Genomic DNA, 22954 nt, shown 5'->3' on the forward strand with positions numbered 1-22954 from the left:
AGCAAAACACAGCAAACCTGAAAGAGAAAAACACAAAACACTCCTTTAAATTGTTCTTAGAACAGTAGGGAGGCAGTACTTTAGTTGGTACTTTAGTCTTTAGTTCCGTACTTTTCAGTTGGACCATGTCTCAGACTTGGAGAACTGAACACTAATGGCAAAGGAGTGGTAATGGTTCCTTGGGTTATTGAGTGATAGGAGAGAGAGAGAGAACGTGAGAGAGAAGGACGGAGATTTGGTGGCCTTAACGGATGGCATTTGTCAATGAGTGCTGGGGCTTGAGCGTAATGACTGCACATCATGTGAGGCCAGTGACGCAGGGAGGAGGATGGAAGAACGAACAGCGAGAAAATATCTGGTCCTGGGAGACCATGGTGAGTCATCCACCCATCTGCGTCATCTGAATGGAAGAGAGTGAGAGAGAGAGAGAGAGAGAGAGAGAGAGAGAGAGAGAGAGAGAGAGAGAGAGAGAGAGAGAGAGAGAGAGAGTCTTAAACAACCGTAGGCAGGTAAGTACACAGTTGATAGCCTACAATGTATGAAATGACCTATGATCAAAGGGACATCTGCATTTAATACGTGTTGCTTTCTGGCTCCTGTGAACTAGTACAACAGGGTCTGTCCTGAACACCTGCCAATTAGTATTCCTTAAACAGTTGTAGATGGACAAGATACAGACACCCGTGCTTAGGGAGGTGTGTAAGTGACTGAGCAACTGTGACGCCTGCAGGGGCAACAGTTTCAGGTTTCATTCAGGTTTCGACCAAACTCCGGTAAATCTACATTTGTTGCAAAACATTAATGACACTGTAGACCTGTGTATCACTTATTATAGGAAATAATAGTAGCCTACCAAGTCTAGCAACCATCCCATATCTTACATGCAAACATCATCCCAGAACTTCATCTCTGTGTATCATATTCGCGGAGTCTCAAGCTGTTTCTCTCTACGTTTCTAAAGTTACTCTGACCTCTACTGACAGTAAAGTGTAAAGTCATGTCAGTTCTCAGTTTATTGCCAATATTTACAGAACGCTGTATGTTTTAGCTTTTTTCCACTAGAGGGTGGCAAACATTCATTCATTCACTGCATGCCTTGGGCTGGTAATATATACTCAACAACAATATAAATGCAACATGTAAAGTGTTGGCCCCATGTTTTATGAGATGAAATAAAAGATCCCAGAAATGTTCCTTATGCACAAAAAGCTTATTTCTTTCAAATTCTGTGCATAAATTTGTTTACATCCCTGTTAGTGAGTATTTCTTCTTTGACAAGATAATCCATCCACCTGACAGGTGTGGCATATGAAGAAGCTGATTAAAAAGCATGATCATCACACAGGTACACCTTGTGCTGGGGACAATAAACGACCACTCTAAAATATGCAGTTTTGTCACACAACACAATGCCACAGACGTCTCAAGTTTTGAGGGAGGGTTCAATTGGCATGCTGACTGCAGGAATGTCCACCAGAGCTGTTGCCAGGGAATTTAAATTGAATTTCTCTGCCTCCAACGTCGTTTTAGAGAATTTGGCAGTATGTCCAACCGGCCTTACAACCTCAGATTATGCGTAACCACGCCAGCCAAGGACCTCCACATCTGGCTTCTTCACCTGCGGGATCATTTGAGGAGTAATTCTGTCTGTAATAAAGCCCTTTTGTAGGGAAAAATGTATTCATATTGGCTGGGCCTGGCTCCCCAGTGGGTGGGCCTGGCTCCCAAGTGGGTGGGCCTATGCCCTCCCTGGCCCACCTATGGCTAAGCCCCTGAGCAGTCATGTGAAATCCATAGATTAAGGCCTAATTTATTTATTTACATTTACATTTACATTTTAGCCATTTAGCAGACGCTCTTATCCAGAGCGACTTACAGTAGTGAATGCAAACATTTCATACATTTCATTTCATGCATTTTTTTTTTTTGTAGTATTCAATTGACTGATTTCCAGGGTTGGGTAGGTTATTTTCTAAATGTAATCCATTAAAGTTACTAGTTACCTGTCCAAAATTGTAATCAGTAATGTAACTTTTGAATAACCCAAACTCAGTAACGTAATCTGATTACATTCTGTTACTTTTAGATTACTTTCCCCTTAAGAGGCATTAGAAGAAGACACGCATGTATGATACCAATTGAATGACATCTATTGCAGGATAAATCAATGTTAAAGTTTACATAGCTGGCCATATATGGATGTTAAATGTTACTTTATAGGTTGGTTATGTAGGCTTCTTCTAACCCATCGCTTTCTACTACATATAATAATACGGTTGAATTGTATCAGTCAATCAGAATTCAGTGATTCCAATAAATGCTATACCCCTTGATCTTCAAGAATAGGACTTGGAAATATGGAAGTATAGGTTAGCCAAATTGTTTTACCTGAGCATGACCCCAAAATGAAGTACTTATTAGCCAGCCCTAATCTGTTGTTTATGTCATGAAGGACTGATTGGGTTCATTGATTTAAGTTGAAAAATAAATGCTATGCTCATCGAATGGCATGCTTTGAGCACTACTGACAAGTGCTATTTACATGTAAAAAATGAATTCCATATGCTGCATTTGCTATAGGCCTATTCTTTACCTTTTTTTGGTGGCACTTTGATATATTGATAATATGCAGCTGTTTAAAGGGAAAATACACAGGTGAAACAATAACAAAACGGTCGCCCGGCCTCTGTTTTGATAAAAAGCTGAGGGATGCGCCTGGAGAAATGTAACCACTCTCAGATTATTAGACAGAACTATGGATGCAAGGACTGACCATCCATGATATAAAAATGATTGTTTTAACCATGTTATGAGGCAATACAGTGTTTGTTTACATCAATGTTTAAAACTTATTTTTCTTTTTTTTCTTTAAATATATATATATATTATATATATATATTATTTTTTATATTATATATAATATATATATCAGTATCAGTCAAAAGTTTGGACAAACCTACAGTGGCAAGAAAAAGTATGGGAACCCTTTGGAAATTCCTGGATTTCGGCATAAATTGGTCATAAAATTTGATCTGATCTTCATCTAGGTCACAACAATAGCAAAACACCGTCTGCTTAAACTAATAACACACAAACAATTATACGTCAACACATCGTGTAAACATTCACAATGCAGGGTGGAAAAAGTCTATGAACCCTTGGATTTAATAACTGGTTGACCCTCCTTTGGCAGCAACAACCTCAAACATTTTCTGTAGTTGAGGATCAGACCTGCACAACGGCCAGGAGGAATTTTGGACCATTCCTCTTTATAAAACTGTTTCAGTTCAGCAGTATTCTAAAAAAGCCATTCCTCTTTATAAAACTGTTTCAGTTCAGCAGTATTCAAAAAAATGTTTTCTCCCCAATTTCGTGGTATTCAATTGGTAGTTACAGACGTCTCATTGCTGCAACTCCCGTACGGGAGGGGTGAAGGTCGAGAGCCGTGCGTCCTCCGAAACAACCCAACCCGGAAGCCAGCCGCACCAATGTGTCGGAGAAAACACTGTGCGAGTTGCGCAGTGGTCTAAGGGACTGCATCGCAGTGCTTGATGGGCCACTAGAGATTCTGGGTTCGAGTCCAAGCTCTGCCAGCCAGCCGCGACCGGGACACCCATGGGGGCGGTGCACAATTGGCCCAGCGTCGTCCAGGTTAGGGGAGGGTTTGGCAGGCAGGGATATCCTTGTCCCATCGCGCACGAGCGACTCCTGTGACGGGCCGGGCGCAGTGCACACTGATACTGACACGGTCGCCAGGTGCTGGAGGCCGGGTGAACTGCTCTCTTGAAGTCATGCCACAACATCTCAATCGGGTTGGTCACTCTGATTGGGCCACTCTAGAAGGCGTATTTTCTTCTGTTGAAGCCATTCTGTTGTTGATTTACTTCTGTGTTTTGGGTCGTTGTCCTGTTGCATCACCCAACTTCTGTTGAGCTTCAATTGGAGGACAGACAGCCTAACATTCTCCTGCAAAATGTCTTGATAAACTTGGGAATTCATTTTTCCGTCGATGATAGCAGGCTGTCCAGGCCCTGAGGCAGCAAACAGCCCCAAATCATGATGCTCCCTCCACCATACTTTACAGTTGGGATGAGGTGTTGATGTTGGTGTGCTGTGCTGTGCCTTTTTTTCTCCACACACAGTGTTGTGTGTTCCTTCCATACAACTCAACTGTAGTTTCATCTGTCCACAGAATATTTTGTCAGTAGCGCTGTGGAACATCCATTTTTACATTTACATTTTAGTCATTTAGCAGACGCTCTTATCCAGAGCGACTTACAGTAGTGAATGCATACAATTTTTTTTGTACATCCAGGTGCACTTCTGCAAACCTCAGATGTGCAGCAATGTTTTTTTTTGGACAGCAGTGGCTTCTTCCGCGGTGTCCTCCCATGAACACCATTCTTGTTTAGTGTTTTACGTATCATAGACTCGTAAACAGAGATGTTAGCCCTGTTCCAGAGATTTCTGTAAGTCTTTAGCTGACACTCTAGGATTCTTCTTAACCTTATTGAGCATTCTACGCTGTGCTCTTGCAGTCATCTTTGCAGGACAGCCACTCCTAGGGAGAGTGGCTACAGTGCTTAACTTTCTCCATTTATAGACAATATGTTTTACCGTGGACTGATGAACATCAAGGCTTTTAAATCTAAAAAATAAAGGAAAACCCTTGAATGAGTAGGTGTGTCCAAACTTTTGACTGGTACTGTATATATATGGATATATCATTCCAAAAATGTATGTAGCAACTAAAGATTGGCCATTTAAGTCTATCAAAATTGTGCAAATTTGAGCTTTTTTTTTTTTTGCATGAATTAGATTGAGCAATAAAAACACCACTTTTATTCCATAGGCTTGCGCTATGCAGCTGTTGCAAGAGCGCATTTTTCACTGGCTGTCCACTGGTTTCAAAAAGATTTGTGAACAGCCATCCACAACAACCACAAATTGGATCATCTTTGGATGCCGACAGCAGTCACACAATTGGAAGACAGCTTGGACTGTAGCCTACAAAAACCTATTCCTGCTCTTTTCCCGCGATCCATCAAACACATTTGGTGTGTCATCATAGTGGTCTCTGAATTGTGGTCAGACTCGCTCAGGTGGAACAAACTTAAACTTGCGCATTTTTTCAAAGCTTATTTGAATGTCATTGAGAAAACAGAAGTGTCAACAACAAAATTCGCAAACATCCTTTCTTAGTATAAATGTAATCCTTGAAGTAATCATCTAGTTTTTTAAAAGCAATCTGTTATTTGATTACAATATTGTTGCTGGTAATGTAACGGATTACTCTTACCGTTTTTTGTAATCCTTTACATGTAAATAGTTACTCCCCAACCCTGCTGATTTCCTAATATGAACTGTAACCGTAAAATTGTAACATTTGTTGTATGTTGCGTTCATATTTTTGTTCAGTATAGTAGTCAATGAGTGGACAAAATACTTCTGATTTGTGATGATGGGATGTTGCTTTCTCATCGTTTTATACAAATGTATTAGCTACATTATTAGCTAATCCTGATCAGACTAGTCTAATATAGTGGGTTATAAAGGATACACAATAAATGGGGACATAGTTGTGGGTCCATATCACATTAGTTGATAGGCTACAATCCCACAAATACATGTACCTTGCTGTTCACGGAAAAATATCGTAATTTGGGTGTAATAATCAATTGAAAGGCATTTTGTTGTGGGAGATGCTTAACCACTTCATCACAATAATTTGAGCGGAAAGGTGCAAACAAAATTGATGGGATGGAGAATTCATATTCAGAGGATGTGGTGTGTGATGGACATGTCAAAGACCAGTGAATGTGCCTTTCTCGTTTGATATTATCAAATTATTATCCAACTTATTCATTGCAAGTTTCTCAGGGCAGCATCCACCCGTTTGCAGGTGAAACGTCATGGCTCGGGCAGATAATCACGTATATCAAGGTTTTCAAATGGGAGGAATTTCAACCAATCGCCTGTAGACTTCAGGCGGTGGAATCCAATCATATTTGATCTTTGAATAGTGGGTGTGCCACACGGCTGGTCCTAGAGGCGGGAATAGAAAAGTGCTGCATGGCGAGTTTGGTTGAGAAGAAGTTGGATGGTGGATGGTACCACTGATGAGAAGCGGCCGAAAAAAGGGAATATTTGCAGACATTTCAAAGAATACTGAGGAATATTACATTGTTCTGCTTACTATCAGTATATTCCTAAAAGTGTCTGACTTTCATTATCACCTGCACAAGGTGAGTTTATTAGAATCGTATTCTGAGGGATGCCGGGGTGGCTAGCTGGCTAACGGATTATTTTGCCATGACTTTTCAACGATGGAGGACCTCAACCTGGCTGGCTAGTTGACATTTAACTAGCTAGCTAGCTAACATGCTCAATTGTTTCAATGGCATTTTCTAGATAACTTAATTCAATTTTTTTTTATCGTTTTCATAATAACAAACGAATTGATATGCTCATTATAGGAAACATTCAAAAATGTATTTCATTTCAGTGATGGTGCATGCAGCGCGAGGAGCCTAAACTGCATCATAACTCCTGAGTCCTTTTGATGTTCATTGCTTTAGCTCATGCAAAACATATTGTATTTTAACACATTAATGTACTGCTCGGTTATGATAATAGAAGTTTCACCTTTATTTAGAAATTCAATATTGTTAAAAGTATGCTCATCAATGCAGCTAAATACAGAGTTTGCCCGACAATGTTAGCTAACGTTACCTAGCTAACATTAAGAATCAGCTTGATGTGGGCAATGCATATTATTCTAACCATGTTTACTCGCAAGTTTATCAGCGAAGGGCTTGGTATTATTCAACAAGGGCAGACAATGCCTTGGCTGGATGACTTGCTTTGGCATGCGGTCAGCATGATATCATAGCGGTTTTATGAGACGTAGAGAGGGGATGCAGTGGCACGACAGTACGCTTGGCAGCACCCTGATCCCTCTATCCAGTGATCTGGCCCAGTTTCGGGTTGAAACAACACCTTGTAAACACCCTGCTAGCCATCATCAGCTGAAGCTGGCTTGCCCAGTTGTGTGACCGGCGTCAACACATCTCATGATTATCTGTCAATATTCTCAAGTACAGCCTAATCAACTCGATATCCATATGACATATCATATCCCAATCATTCTTATCACAGTAAGAAATTACATGGCACACTTGGATCTACTACCTGGATCAGGAAGTGTGCTTGGCTGCTTCTTTCTATTTACTCTGGTCTAGTCAGCTTAATCAGGCTCTGTAAACACTAGATACTGGTACAGAAGCTGGCAGTGGTGGTCTGTGAAGCATTTCAGCTGGGGTACAAGGAAGACTGTAATTCCTCCACTCCTCCCTGAATGCTTCAGGCGAGGATATATTATGTTGTTTTTCTGCAGTCATGGTGCGAAGGAGGCTGAAGTATTCTCCAAACACTGATCTAGGGTCAGCTTTCCCTTTTGGCTCTCCCTTCCAATCCCTAGTCTAGCTGAACTGGAAGAAGTCATACATATGTAGAGGGAGAGCCTCTAGTCTACCCACACATAGCTTGGCTCAGACATCAGGGTGATAATTGTCATGTGTTCTGTCTGAGGAAAGTCTCTTTTTGAGGGAGTTGGTGAGAGGGACACACTGAGGGTACTGTACTTGGACAGGGAGTGTGTTACTGTTGGAGAGTGTCCGATTTACAAGGAGACTAACCTCAGAGCTCAGCTGTCTGTTGTTCTGGTATTTAAGATCCAGATTTTGAGGATTACCGGTACTCTGTATCCCAAACTACCCCTGGGCATCACATTCATCATTAGATCTACAGGAGATCTTCGGTAGGGGCTAGGGGTCGACTTGAGTTTTTAAATAATGGTTTTAGCTCAACCAATGTGTTTACTGTTTGTGTCTCCCGTCCAGGTGTCCTAGTGTGTTCTGGTTGTACCCCAGAGATGGCACAGCGGAGCGGGCAGGAGGACCCGGAGCGGTACCTGTTCGTGGACCGCGCCGTGGTCTGCAACCCGGCCACGCAGGCCGACTGGACGGCCAAGAAGCTCGTATGGATCCCCTCGGAGCGCCACGGCTTCGAGGCGGCCAGCATCCGCGAGGAGCGCGGCGACGAGGTGGTGGTGGAGTTGGTTGAGAACAGCAAGAAGGCCATGGTGAACAAGGACGATATCCAGAAGATGAACCCTCCCAAGTTCAGTAAGGTGGAGGACATGGCCGAGCTCACGTGTTTGAACGAGGCCTCAGTGCTGCACAACCTCAAAGACCGCTACTACTCTGGCCTCATCTACGTAAGTAGGATAGAAGTCCTGCTTTTTCTGACTTGAGAAAACCAGGTGTAGGCTTCTTTACCTTACATTGGTATCTTATTGAAGTGGACCAGTAGCCTTTCCTCTCCCTTTTTGGTATATTGTACCCAACTACCCATCACATCAATCAACATTGTCCAATACGAAACCCACTAAGACCCCCAAAACCATGTGTCCTTAGATACACCACCATACCCCAGGGTTCTAATAAGTTGGCAATGGCATTAGCAATGTCCCAGATAACCAGGGTTTCCCCTGTGATTATGGCCCACTTAGTGACATGACATGCATTCCTGGAATAGATGGAATGTCAGTTAGCCGCCTGAGACCCAGAGAGAAGGGAGGACAACTGTGATTGCCTCCACAGTTCCACAGCACCAGCTATTCCTGTGGTTCTCTCCCCAGGTGGCTGCAATAAGAGGCAGAAGGACAGCTCGGGAGATGAGGTCATTTTGGAATGTTAATGAAGCAGAGGTTTTATGAGGGAATCTATGAGGGATTAAATGCTTTAAAAAAAAGTTTCTATGGCTTATGGAGTGGTCCTAGTTAATGGCTTGTTGGCTGATGTGGGAATATGAAATTAGTTCCCATGGGTTGCATTTTCAGCTCTCTAACCCTGACCCCTCTCAATTATCAAACATTATCACGCTCCAATGCTCTAGGGCAGGGTTCACCAACTGGCGGACAACGGCCTGATTAAAACATTTTTTTTGTTATTTAATTTTTAATTTTTTTTTATTGTTGGACATAACTAAAATACTGTTAAAACACCAGGAAATAAACCAAGTGATTTTAATTTTGGAAATCTGTTCAAGTATTCCCACACATAATAGAGAGAAACATGGGATCGTATAGAAATGTAAGCAAGGTTTGAAATGATTATATTTTAGTCAAATATTTTATCGGTTTGAGCTTCTTGCTACAAATTATTTGTAATTATGTACCAGGCCCCCGACCATCTGGTCAATAACAAATTGTTGTTGATCCCTACTAGTAACGAAGCGGGCCACTTTGTCATAGTAACTGACCTGCTAGAAATGACAAGAAGGCCTCTCGACCCAAACCCTATGCACCGTCCAACACACTCCCCGGCAGGGGCTGGATTGCTAGGTAAGCACCAGGCTTTAGTGAGGCCCTGTCGGTTCTCCATCCATCCATGTGGCTAGTAGTGCTAATGTAATGGCTCCCTGCCAATGGGCCTGATCCGCAGTAATCAGCCAGCCAGGGAGGGAGGCTCGTGCTGAGTCATTCACACAGACTAACTGTACCGCCTTCACAGGGCTCTTTGTCTCCCTGCAGATAAGCAACAGCTGGCCCTGAATAATTGGCATATTTTCAACCTTCAGTAGTACTGTACCTAACCCACTACTTGATTAAAAAATAACTCCCTGTCAAGTAGGGCTGACCACATTTAGTCGACTGGTCGATTGTTTGGTCGTAAATAGATTTTGTTTTTCATGCTGCACAAGGCAACTTGTCTATTTTTCACCTGTCTCAGTGGACTAATCCACTGAGGAGGCCACGGAGATGGCACAGTCCGTCACTCTTATAACATGTGCTACTGAAATTGTAAATGGTTATATAATGTAAGAATAATGGTGCAACACTAATAAATATATTATTTTATAACAAATGCGCTTTCTCCCGGGAGGGATAGCGGTCGCTGTCCGTGGTTCTGAAACGTAATCTTCAGGGCGCTGTTGAATTGGCGCCTTTCCCTATATGTTGCTATGTGCATAATGGCGAAGTTAACCAGCATATTGGTGTTGAGAACAATGTGGCAGAGGAAACGAGGAAACAGCCCCTGCCTTAATTGTCTAAGAAAATTGAGGAGAGAGGAAACCCCCAAGTTAATTAGGTCTATAATCAATAGCCTAACTGTTAAACGTGCCTGGCTTCCTAAATCATCCATATAGATCTAAATTATATAACCAATAAGACAGATCCTGCTTCTGTTGCCAGAATGAGTGTTTGTTTAATAGCCTACTGATTCCGTGAGCACCAAGCCTCATGCAACCTTAAAATGTAGAATAAAGCAATTTCACAAATTCGGCTGTTTTTAATCTTTGCTCCGCTGTAATAAAGTCTTTACAACAATTTTTTCGTTAGAACAGACTCTGGTATTACTTTTCATTTATTTACTGTTGTTTACGCTGTTCCAAACGGGCAGAAAAATGATATGGTAATCTAACAGCTCCTGTTTGTCACACATGATGTGCACGCAGCGCTCGCTCCTATAGCCTCCTTTTTCTTGATCTTCTTGTTCTTATTTTTATTGTTACAATTATTATTATGAACACCATTATAATAAGTCATGTCATTATTATCTGAAACCCTACCTCTTCAAACAGTATCTTAAATAATCCTCTTCACCTCCTCAATTAAAGGATTTATATATTTCCAAAAAAATCTGTTAGAACAGACTATGGTACATTTATAGTTTATTTAGTGTGGTTTACACTGTTCCAAATGGTGAGAAAAATGTATAATATTGTAATCTAAAGGCACCTGTTTGGTACACAATACTCACACAGCGCTTGTTCCTATATCCCTTCCTTTTTCTTCATCTGTAATAGTTTCCACAACTAAGTCAAATGTCTTCCACACATCTGACTTCCCCTTTCCTTCCTGAGCAATTCCCCCGTTTCGATTTTCTTTTTCATGTCCTCCGCATCCATTTTGCTGTCACATGTGTTACGATGTTCTGAGTTTGTTATAACAAATGTATTGAGGTGATTATGATAGGCTATAGGTCAGGACCTATTGGTCACGTGAATGCATGGTATGTATACATGTTTCACGTAAAGAGAGCAAGGGTTGAGGGAACAGGGAATGTTGTTTTTTTAATACAAATTAGGTATTTTGGTAATAGAACCTTTCAGCCAGAGAAACAAGTGAGAAACTAAATGGCTGTAATTATGTTGCAGCTTCAGCACGGACAGCGACAGCGCGATAAACACTTGCTGTGCTGTGGTGCCTGTTCGCTGAGGCACTCGCGAACAGGCACCATTTATTTTTAACACAGTGTGGCCATCGGGTTCCCTCTTGAGCTATTTGTCTCTTAAGTATTTCATCAATGTGCTTAAAGCATCAGACAAGCTCAGTGCATATAGTTGATTTTATTCAAAGACATATGGTGTGTCTATATATGGAAAAATACACGTTCTACAGATGACTCTGTCGACCAAGATTATTTTTAGTCAGAGACGGCCCTACTGTCAAGTTCGCTGGATCTGTATTAGGTTTGGGCGGTATCCAGATTGTCATACCGGCCTTGTGCCATCCCGGGATATTCGATATTACCGGCACTGAACACTAAGGGCGCTATTTTCAAAAAGGGAAAGGGGGGATACTTACTCAGTTGCACAACTGAATGCATTCAACTGAAATGTGTATTGAACATTTAAAGATGCACTATGCAGAAATCGCCATTTCCTGGATTCTAAAATGTGTATAGTTTGCCTAATTTCCGTTTGTGACAAAATAAGCTGCTTTAATTGACTCCCGAGAGCAGTTGTTTTTGGCAGTTACCTGACTTGTTCAAGGGAAGAACGGCAGATTTTTCCACCTTGCTGGCTCGTGCATTCGAATCATCAACCTTTCGTTTACCGGCCCAACGCTCTTAACCACTAGGCTACCTCTAGGCTACGCAACTGAGCCTCTTTAATCCACAGGTTAGCAATGCTAACAGATACATGTAAAATCCCATATAGAATGCTAACTAAATGCTAACGAGAGCATTGCAAACATTTTAGACATTTTATCCTAAACTATTGGCAGGACAGCTATCCCAGCTAATAAAGTTAATCAAGTAACAAAAAAATGCTACTCACAGTTTGCTGCACACACAAAACAAATATTAGACAGCAAGGCTCTTGATCAGGGTTTCCTTTAGCAGGTAATAGCCGCCTTTTGGCCAATAAAAAAATGTAAAAGCAGAGAAATAAAATTGGCACTGGCCTGTCCTTGGCCAGGAGAAGAAAAAAATTCCCATAGCGAAATAATGCTTATTAATGCCTATTCATTGATGGAAATACTAGTCGATGTAAATACATTTGACTGGTCATGCTTATTGGTCTATAGGTTAATTTGCATAATTTAGTGCAATGAAATTGGCGCTTGTGTATATTTGTTATGTATCTTATTTAGCACACACACGCATAGCACACAGATACAGAGCTTTTTAATGGTAAATCTGTCAGACAGTGCTTTTATAAGCCCAGTCATTGCACATTAATTCTAAATGCAATCACGTGCTGAAAATAGTTTTGATGGCCACAATTAAAAAGAGCTACTATTTTTATTTCTCAAGGGAAGGCAGGCTTCATCAGAGCGTCACACACCACTTTGCAATGAGCTGAAGCCAGTATGCATTTGGAAAACATATACTTAATGATTTGAAACCTGAATGTTTTACTACATATTATGAGGAATGTTTTACCTTGCTTCAAAGTCGCCTAGGCAAATCCGACCATATCTGTGGAGGCAATAACTTTCATAAAGACTTCCATATGCCATTGAAACCAGTAGCCTATTGTTTTATAAAGACGTCCATATGCCATTGAAACCAGTAACCTATTGTTTTATAAAGACTTCCATATGCCATTGAAACCAGTAACCTATTGTTTTATAAAGACTTCCATATGCCATTGAAACCAGTAGCCTATTGTTTTATAAAGACTTCCATATGCCATTGAAACCAGTAACCTATTGTTTTATAAAGACTTCCATATGCCATTGAAACCAGTAACCTATTGTTTTATAAAGACTTCCATATGCCATTGAAACCAGTAACCTATTGTTTTATAAAGACTTCCATATGCCATTGAAACCAGTAACCTATTGTTTTATAAAGACTTCCATATGCCATTGAAACCAGTAACCTATTGTTTTATAAAGACTTCCATATGCCATTGAAACCAGTAACCTATTGTTTTATAAAGACTTCCATATGCCATTGAAACCAGTAACCTATTGTTTTATAAAGACTTCCATATGCCATTGAAACTAGTAGCCTATTGTTTTATAAAGACTTCCATATGCCATTGAAACCAGTAACCTATTTCTCTCATGTTCTATTGGTTTTCAACTTTCTTTCATTGTCCAGTAGCCAAAGGGACAATCCTAGTCATATTAGCAACCCATGCTAGTTGTTGCATATTAGAATTCCCCTATTTCTAAATTTGTAACGGATATTTTCATCTGTCACTTTGACAACGGTATTTTCCCGCTAATTGCATTATGAAACAAATTTTCACACGTAGCCTACTGCCTTGTGCGCATTGCTGTGGTTATAATGTGTAGAAATAATTGTTTATTAACATTTTAAGCTTAATGTTTTGATCTGTTGCAGCAGACTCATTGCTTTAGAATTTCTTCTAGGCCTAGGCCTCCTGCTGGTTATATGAATTTGGGATCTTTCGTCCCGCAACTGTCATAGAGTCTGTTTGGGCTATTTCCTTCTCGACAAGCTGACCAATAGAATAGGTCAACTTTTCTAGTATGAGGAGTAGTAGATTGACAGGGGCTAGTGATTTTGCTATTCGTTACTCATCTTTTTGGCTGAGGAAAAGTACATGTGGACAGTTATTCTAACATCTTCAAAGTGTGCAGTGGAATTCAGTAAGAAGGATGCACATCATTGCATCCTCATACAATGTTCTGTTATTAAGATAAATTACCATAATCTAAATGGGATTTCTGTCATTCTGAGCACCGTGGGTGGACGCCCTAATCAGGTTACGCACCCAATGGATATGGGTCCGGTAAATTTATCAAATGTCCGGTAAATTAAAATGGTGGCAGTCAAATGTCCAGGGTCACATTTTCCTAAAGGAAACCCTGCTCTTGATCCAGGAGGGGACTCTCTGCTGTTACCAAACGAAGAAGCTAACCACTAAATTAGCAAACCAAATGCAGAACTGCAGAGCATTTAGCAACTTTTAGACAGTTAACTTAGTTATTAGATATCTAGCTGGCAAACATTTAGTTGTGAATGTAACTACATTACCTGGCGTGTGCTGCATAACAGCGTGTGACACACAAGGCTCCGGTCTGTCATTGTTGTGTGCTTGTAAACAAACACCACGTGACTGGGGACTACCGGTAAGCTTCAGTATGAAAAAGTATCTGACAGGTGAAATGAAGAACACAATCTTCTTGATCTCCTAACTTATTGCACAAGTTGAGTGCTGGTATTGACTTAAAGTAGCTACAAATATTCAAATTTATTAAACTTCAAAGAAATAGTTTCAATGGTAATGACGATATTGAAAAACCACCCTGTGAACTATTTCCATATACCCCAGTATACGTGTATATACGGTATACTGCCCAAACCTAATCGCTCTCTCCCTCTTTGTCTCTCCCTCCATCTCTTTTAAAACATTTATTCTAACCTCCTTAGGTGTCATAGTTTGTAATTTTTCTAGTTTCCTCAGATCAAGTAAAGCAATGCCAGGGGAGAAGTAGACTGCCGTAGTTAATATGTCATGACAGCCCAGAAGCAGCATGTGCTGCCTGTAGAGAAGTTGACTTCTATTCTAGACACTTACACCCTGACACAGTTTGGAGGGGGAGATATTCATTTTATTCTGAGAGCTTTATTTTATATATACAGTGCATTCGGAAAGTATTCAGACCCCTTGACTTTTTCCACATTTCGTTACAGCCTGATTCAAAAATGGATTAAATAGTTTTTCCCCCTCAATCTACACACAATACTCCATAATGACAAAACAAAAACATGTTTGTAGAAATTTGTGTGAATTTATAAAAAAAAAAATGCCTTATTTACGTAAGTATTCAGACCCTTTACGCAGTACTTTGTTGAAACACCTTTGACAGTGATTATAGCCTCGGTCCGTCTTGGGTATGATGCTACAAACTTGGCACCTGTATTTGCGGAGTTTCTCCCATTCATCTGTGCAGATCTTCTCAAGCTCTGTCCTGTTGGATGGGGAGCGTCGCGGCACAGCTATTTTCAGGTTTCCAGAGATGTTAGATCGGGTTCAAGTCCGGGCTCTGGCTGGGCCACTCAAGGACATTCAGAGACTTGTCCCGAAGCCACTCCTGCGTTGTCTTGGCTGTGTGCTTAGCGTCATTGTCCTGTTGGAAGGTGAACCTTCGCTCCATTCTGAGGTCCTGAGCACTCTGGAGCAGGTTTTCATCAAGGATCTCTCTGTACTTTGCTCCGTTCATCTCTCCCTCAATCCTGACTAGTCTCTCAGTCCCTGCCGCTGAAAAACATCCCCACATCATGATTCTGCCACCACCATGCTTCACCGTAGGGATAGTGCCAGGCTTTCTCCAGACGTGATGCTTGGTATTCAGGCCAAATAGTTGAATCTTGGTTTCATCAGACCGGAGAATCTTGTTTCTCATGGTCTGAGAGTCCTTTAGGTGCCTTTTGGCAAACTCCAAGCAGGCTGTCATGTGCCTTTTGCTGAGGAGTGGCTTCTGTCTGGGCATTCTACTATAAAGGCCTGATTGGTGGAGTGCTACAGAGATGGTTGTCCTTCTGGAAGTTTCTCCCTTCTCTACACAGGAACTCTAGAGCTCTTTCAGAGTAACCATCAGGTTCTTGGTCACCTCCCTGATGAAGCCCTTCTCCCTTGTTTGCTTGGTTTGGCTGGGTGGCCAGCTCTAGGAAGAGTCTTGGTGGTTCCAAACTTCTTCCATTTAAGAATGATGTAGGCCACTGTGTTCTTGGGGACCTTTAATGCTGCAGACATTTTGTGGTACTCTTCCCACAATCCTGTTTCTGGATTCTACGGACAATTCCTTCGACCTCATGGAAACGCACAAAACAACAAAGAATAGACGATACGTGAAGCTCAAGCAGTGCTCATAGGCAACTACACAGAAACAAGATCCCACAAGCACAGGTGGGAAAAATAACTACTTAAATATGATCCCCAATTAGAGACAACGATTACCAGCTACCTCTAATTGGGAATCATACAAAACACCAACATAGAAAAAGAAACTAAACACAACATAGACATAGATATACTAGATCACCCCCTAGTCACGCCCTGACCTACTACACCATAGAGAAACAATGGCTCTCTATGCCCTGGAGCAGGACTGGACGCCTTGCCTGGAAGCTCCGGACCGCTGACCCCCGCTGGAGGCTCCGGAACGTTGACCGTCGCAGGAGGTTCCGGACTGTGGACCGTCGCAGGAGGTTCCTGACATTGGACCGTCGCAGGAGGTTCCGGACTGTGGACCGTCGCAGGAGGTTCCGGACTGTGGACCGTCGCCGGAAGCTCCGGACTGTGGACCGTCGCCGTCCGGAAGCTCCGGACTGGGGACCGTCGCCGGAAGCTCCGGACTGGGGACCGTCGCCGGAAGTTCTGGACTGTGAACCGTCACCGAACTGCTCAAGCAGTGCTCATAGGCAACTACACAGAAACAAGATCCCACAAACACAGGTGGGAAAAATAACTACTTAAATATGATCCCCAATTAGAGACAACGATTACCAGCTGCCTCTAATTGGGAATCATACAAAACACCAACATAGAAAAAGAAACTAAACACAACATAGACATAGATATACTAGATCACCCCCTAGTCACGCCCTGACCTACTACACCATAGAGAAACAATGGCTCTCTATGGTCAGGGTGTGACAGGCCATGACAGGGTCTTGATCTGGTGGTCCTCCATCCACATCTTGATTGACCTGGCTGCGTGGCATGGAGCATTGTCCTGCTGGGAAAAACAATCCTCAGAGTTGGGGAACGTTGTCAGAGCAGAAGGAATCAAGTTCTTCCAGGACAACCTTGTGCGTGGTTTGATTCATGCGTCCTCCACAAAGACAAATCTGCCCGATTCTAGCCTCGCTGAAGCACCTCCAGATCATCACTGATTCTCCACCAAATTTCACAATGGGTACGAGACCTGGAGAGGCCTACAAGCCAGAGTGTGCTTCAGCAAGGCTAGAATCAGGCATCAAACAAAGCCGAGCTGCTTGAATTTCAAGTCAAACGGGTTTCCAGATGGGCTGTCAAAGCTCTTTTGAAGAAGCACAAAGAAACGGGCAACGTTGAGGACCGTAGACGCAGTGGTCGGCCAAGGAAACTTACTGTAGCAGATGAAAGACACATCATGCTTATTTCACTTCGCAATCAGAAGATGTCCAGCGGTGCCATCAGCTCAGAATTGGTAGAAAACAGAGGGACACTGGTACACCCATCTACTGTCCAGAGAAGTCTGGTCAGAAGTGGCCTTCGTGGAAGACTTGCGGCCAAAAAGCCATACCTCCGACGTGGAAACAAGGCCAAGCGACTCAACTATGCACGAAAACACAGGAACTGGGGTGCAGAAAAATGTCAGCAGGTGCTCTGGACTGATGAGTCAACATTTGAAATATTTGGCTGTAGCAGAAGGCAGTTTGTTCGCCAAAGGGCTGGAGAGCAGTACATGAATGAGTGTCTGCAGGCAACAGTGAAGCATGGTGGAGATTCCTTGCAAGTTTGGGGTTGCATTTCTGCAAAGAGTTGGGGATTTGGTCAGAATGAATGGTCTCCTCAATGCTGAGAAGTACAGGCAACTTATCCATCATGAAATACCATCAGGGATGCATCTGATTGGCCCCAAATGTATTCTGCAGCATGACAATGACCCTAAACATACAGCGAAAGTCATTAAGAACTATCTTCAACGTAAATAATAACAAGGAGTCCTGGAAGGACAGAGCCCTGATCTCAACATCATCAAGTCTGTCTTGGATTACATGAAGAGAAAGAAGCACCGGAGGCTGCCTAAATGCACAGAAAAACTGTGGTTAGTTCTCCAAGATGTTTGGGCCAACCTACCTGCCGAGTTCCTTCAAAAATTGTGTGCAAGTGTACCTAGAAGAATTGATGCTGTTTTGAAGGCAAAGCTTGGTCACACCAAATATTGATTTGATGTTGATTTTTCTTCTGTTCATTCACTTTGCATTTTGTTAATTGATAAATATAAACTATTAACATGTCTATTTTTGAAAGCATTCTTACTTTACAGCATTGTTCCACACCTGCCTAAAACTTTTGCACAGTACTGTAGGTTTTGGTTGATGTTTGATCCTGTGACTTTAATGACACTCGGGTCACAGTGTAAAAAAACTGTCTCCTCTGTCTCTCTGGTGATGCTGATGGATATTGGTTTGATTTTGCGAGGCTGTACAGTACTTGTTTCTTTCTTGTAAAATAGGTTTTATATGCACTCCATTCATAAAAGAACAACACCAAGCTTTACAGGGAGCTCTGCCAATCCTAAACTCTCCTGGTGCCACAGGTTCTTGACCCCTGGCTACCCTATGCTGATGAGATAGAATGTCATAGGCTGAGAACTGTAGGACTGTCACGTCCTGGCCAGTATAAGGGTTAATTGTTATTGTAGTTTGGTCAGGACGTGGCAGAGGGTATTTGTTTTATGTGGTTCGGGGTGGTGTGTTAGTTAGGAGGGCGTTTGATTTATTATTTCCGGGTTTTGAGTTATGGTCTATGTTTATGTATTTCTATGTGTAGTCTAGTGAGCGTGTTTCTATGTGGAGTTAATTGGGGTGGACTTCCAATTGAAGGCAGCTGTTTGGTGTTGCCTTTGATTGGAAGTCCTATATTAGTTGGGTGTGTTTGTCTTGTATTTGTGGGAGATTGTTTTTGCATTGCGTGTTTTTGTGAGCCTGCAAAACTGTCATTGGTCGTGCTTATTGTTTTCTTGTTTTTTCGTGTTCAACGTTCGTTAATAAATTAAGAAAATGAACACCAACTCTTCTGCATATTGGTCCACATTTTCAGACGACGATTTCGCTATATCGTCCTCCGACGAAGAAAGTCGTGACAAGGACTCTCAGAGCCAAAGATGGTTAATAAGCATGATGTGTGACGACCAAGTCAAGGTCCCCTCCATTCAATCCAATACAGTAGAGGCCAGGGGACATTTCATAGGGAACAGTCCCACTTTGAAACTGCCACTGACTCAATCCTCAACAACGCTGATGTGCCCTAAGTGCGTATTGAACAGAGGCTGTTGAGGGGTAAGGAAGGACACTTGAATCCAAATGTCTGTTTTTGGTAGTGCTGAGCAATAAACTGTTTTTTTTTCCTGTGCACACATTGCACAGTTTCTCTAGAAATTAATCAGATACAGCCTGAACTGTGCAATGTAGTTGGGAGTTATAGTTTCCAACAGGGACAATATTTTACATAGTTTAGCGCATAATATGTGGTAATTAACTACAATAGCCATAATCCATTGCGCATCTACAGTTGAAGTCGGAAGTTTACATGCACCTTAGCCAAATACATTTAAACCCAGTTTTTCAAAACTCCTGACATTTAATCCTAGTAAAGATTCCCTTTATTAGGTCAGTTAGGATCACCACTTTATTTTAAGAATGTGAAATGACAGAATAATAGTAGAGAGAATGATTTATTTCATCTTTAATTTGTAAGTCGCTCCGGATAAGAGCGTCTGCTAAATGACTTAAATGTAAAAATGTAAATGTTTAATTTCTTTCATCACATTCCCAGTGGGTCAGAAGTTTACATACACTCAATTAGTATTTGGTAGCATTGGCTTTAAATTGTTTAATTTGGGTCAAACGTTTTGGGTAGCCTTCCACAAGCTTCCCACAATAAGTTGGGTGAATTTTGGCCCATTCCTCCTGACAGAGCTGGTGTAACTGAGTCAGGTTTGTAGGCCTCCTTGCTCGCACACGCTTTTTCAGTTCTGCCAGAAATTTTCTATAGGGTTGAGGTCAGGGCTTTGTGATGGCCACTCCAATACCTTGACTTTGTTGTCCTTAAGCCATTTTGCCACAACTTTGGAAGTATGCTTGGGGTCATTGTCCATTTGGAAGACCCATTTGCGACTAAGCTTTAACTTCCTGACTGATGTCTTGAGATGTTGCTTCAATATATCCACATAATTTTCCTCCCTCATAATGCCATCTATTTTGTGAAGTGCACCAGTACCTCCTGCAGCAAAGCACCCCCACAACATGATGCTGCCACCCCCGTGCTTCACGGTTGGGATGGTGTTCTTCGGCTTGCAAGCCTCCCCCTTTTTCCTCCAAACATAATGATGATCATTATGGCCAAACAGTTCTATTTTTGTTTCATCAGACCAGAGGACATTTCTCCAAAAAGTACGATCTTTGACCCCATGTGCAGTTGCAAACCGTAGTCTGGATTTTTTATGGCGGTTTTCGAGCAGTGGCTTCTTCCTTGCTGAGCGGCCTTTCATGTTATGTCGATATAGGACTCGTTTTACTGTGGCTATAGATACTTTTGTACCTGTTTCCTCCAGCATCTTCACAAGGTCCTTTGCTGTTGTTCTGGGATTGATTTGCACTTTTCGCACCAAAGTACATTTTTCATCTCTAGGAGACAGAACGCGTCTCCTTCCTGAGCGGTATGACAGCTGCGTGGTCCCATTGTGTTTATACTTGCGTACTAATTTCCCATGATGTCAAGCAGAGGCACTGAGTTTTAAGGTAGGCCTTGAAATACATCTACAGGTACACCTCCAATTGACTCAAATTATGTCAATTAGCCTATGAGAAGCTTCTAAAGCCATGACATCATTTTCTGGAATTTTCCAAGCTGTTTAAAGTCACAGTCAACGTAGTGTATGTAAACTTCTGACCCACTGGAATTGTGATACAGTGAATTATAAGTAAAATAATCTGTCTGTAAACAATTGTTGGAAAAATTGCTTGTGTCATGCACAAAGTAGATGTCCTAACCGACTTGCCAAAACTATAGTTTTTTAACAAGAAATTTGTGGAGTGGTTGAAAAACGGTTTTTAATGACTCCAGTCTAAGTGTATGTAAACTTCCGACTTCAACTGTACTTGTCCGGTCTGTGCTTCTTTTACGCCTGCTGCAGAAGAGATAAAATAATTCACGATTGTGAGAGGAAGGATATAGAGAGCAGCTGTTGCTTCTCGAGTTCTCTCTACCTGAAAATGTGTGATCTAAGTGATTGATAGTTGCTATTCAGCAGTCATAAAAATATACCCTATTTACTTTGAAGAACTACTAAAATAGTGGTTTTGTCAGACAGTATAGACAGCAGCTCTATAGAGATGAGATGATGACTTGGAATTAAATAATTGTCATCATATAAAACAGATTTAATTAACATGTGAAATATTTAAGTAAAGTGAAGAAAGGTTGATAAGCAGTTCATGGGCATCACTACCATCATGGGATTTTTATTAATTGTTTTATTCTATGTTACAGCATTTAACCCACATAATGCATAGTGCATTTAATGTTTAAAAAAAGTAATCGAAACCGAAATCGAAACAGTGATATGCTTTTTGTAATCGAACCGAAACCGAACCGACCTCAAAAAGCACTAATTGCTCAGCACTAGTTTTTTGGTCAGCTGCATAGCGTTCTCGTTTCCCCTTGTGGTCTGTGGCCAACCTCAATGGCTCCAGGAAAGGGCTAGCTTTTGGGCTAAATGTGTGATGTGTTATTAAATGCATGTGTTTCTGTAACCTTTTAAGTAACAGTATCTGCTGTATCCTTTGTACTGCAACAGTGCAGACTGGGAAGATGGCCCAAGGCCTGGAGCTTTGAGTTGATGTTTGGTTACCTTCATCTGCAGACATCCCTTCTTCAGTCTCCCCTAAGCCTGGCTTTCACTAGAACATGGGTCTCTGTTCTCAATTGAAACCAGTGGGTCAGTTATGTTTTTCGCATAAAAAAATATATCAAGAGAATATTTTCTTTAAGTCCCCATAAGCAGACAAATGGGTCCCAAACCACTCCTTTCCTGCCTGATGCCTCAGACTCGCAGCCTGGTCAGAGGGCCCGCTGGGATGAGTATGAGGCAGAGATCAGTATGCGAACACAGCACACACAAACACAAACACACACACACACACACACTGTGTAGATGGAGCAAAACTGCTTGCTCTGCGCTAGTGCGCCGTTGGTCTCCTCCCACGCTCAGAACCCAATGCTATTGGAGCACTGGAAGTGAAGCACTGCTCATAGTGAACGATATTAGACCATTCTCTCTCTAAACCCTTTGAAAATCCTGTTCTCCATAATCATCGCCTCTTTTCAATATGCTATGACAATCAAAACGGAGTGGCACTGAGCTAAGCTTCGCAGACGGAACAATGTCGAGAATGAGAATGAAAACATCCACTCTCTCCATGGAGACGCCCTCAACTCTTGCCGTTGCTCAGCTACGCTCAGCTTGGGCTTGGCAAGGGGGACCACTTGGACATTTCCGGAGAACTGGGAACCTAGTCAACTGTGTCGGAGTTCTCCGTTGTTAACCACAGCCTGGCTATCTGGGTACACTACTTTGTTGTACTGAGAGACAGGTTCTTGGCCCACGCCTCCCTCCACCTAAGGCACAATGCTGTGTGAGATATATATTTTCTTGGCCGTTGTCTCACCCCGGTCTCTACTGTATTGAGAGAGAGGGACAGGTTCTTCGCCAAGTCCTCCTTCCCTTCATATACCTCCTACACGTCTCACCCCCGCCTGCAGACACATAGCCCCACTAATCCCCCAAGTACTCCCCAGGGGCTGCCATCCAGGCTGGGAAGCTGAGTCATATCTCTCCCCGACCCTGCTGCTGCCTCTGGGTCTGGGCTGCGCCGGCCGGAGCGCTGATCCGTCTGCCTGGCGCTGC

At 42.1% G+C, this 22954-nt stretch overlaps 1 protein-coding gene across 14 annotated transcripts in view; it reads left to right on the forward strand.

The window, feature by feature from the left end:
- Positions 1 to 6066: 6066 nt before the first annotated feature.
- LOC106587011 (myosin-10) overlaps positions 6067 to 22954 on the forward strand; it is a 95133-nt gene continuing 78245 nt past the window's right edge. For all 14 annotated transcript variants that reach the window (XR_001324341.2, XM_014174807.2, XM_014174832.2 and 11 more), the window contains exons 1-2: positions 6067 to 6245; positions 7902 to 8278. Coding sequence is in view for 13 of the 14 variants with exons in the window: in XM_014174807.2 (XP_014030282.1) it covers positions 7934 to 8278 (345 nt within the window). In the remaining variant the exon portion in view is untranslated. The remainder of the gene's footprint in view (positions 6246 to 7901; positions 8279 to 22954) is intronic.

Source organism: Salmo salar, chromosome ssa02 (assembly GCF_905237065.1).
Source record: "Salmo salar chromosome ssa02, Ssal_v3.1, whole genome shotgun sequence".
Classification (NCBI taxonomy): Eukaryota; Metazoa; Chordata; class Actinopteri; order Salmoniformes; family Salmonidae; genus Salmo; species Salmo salar.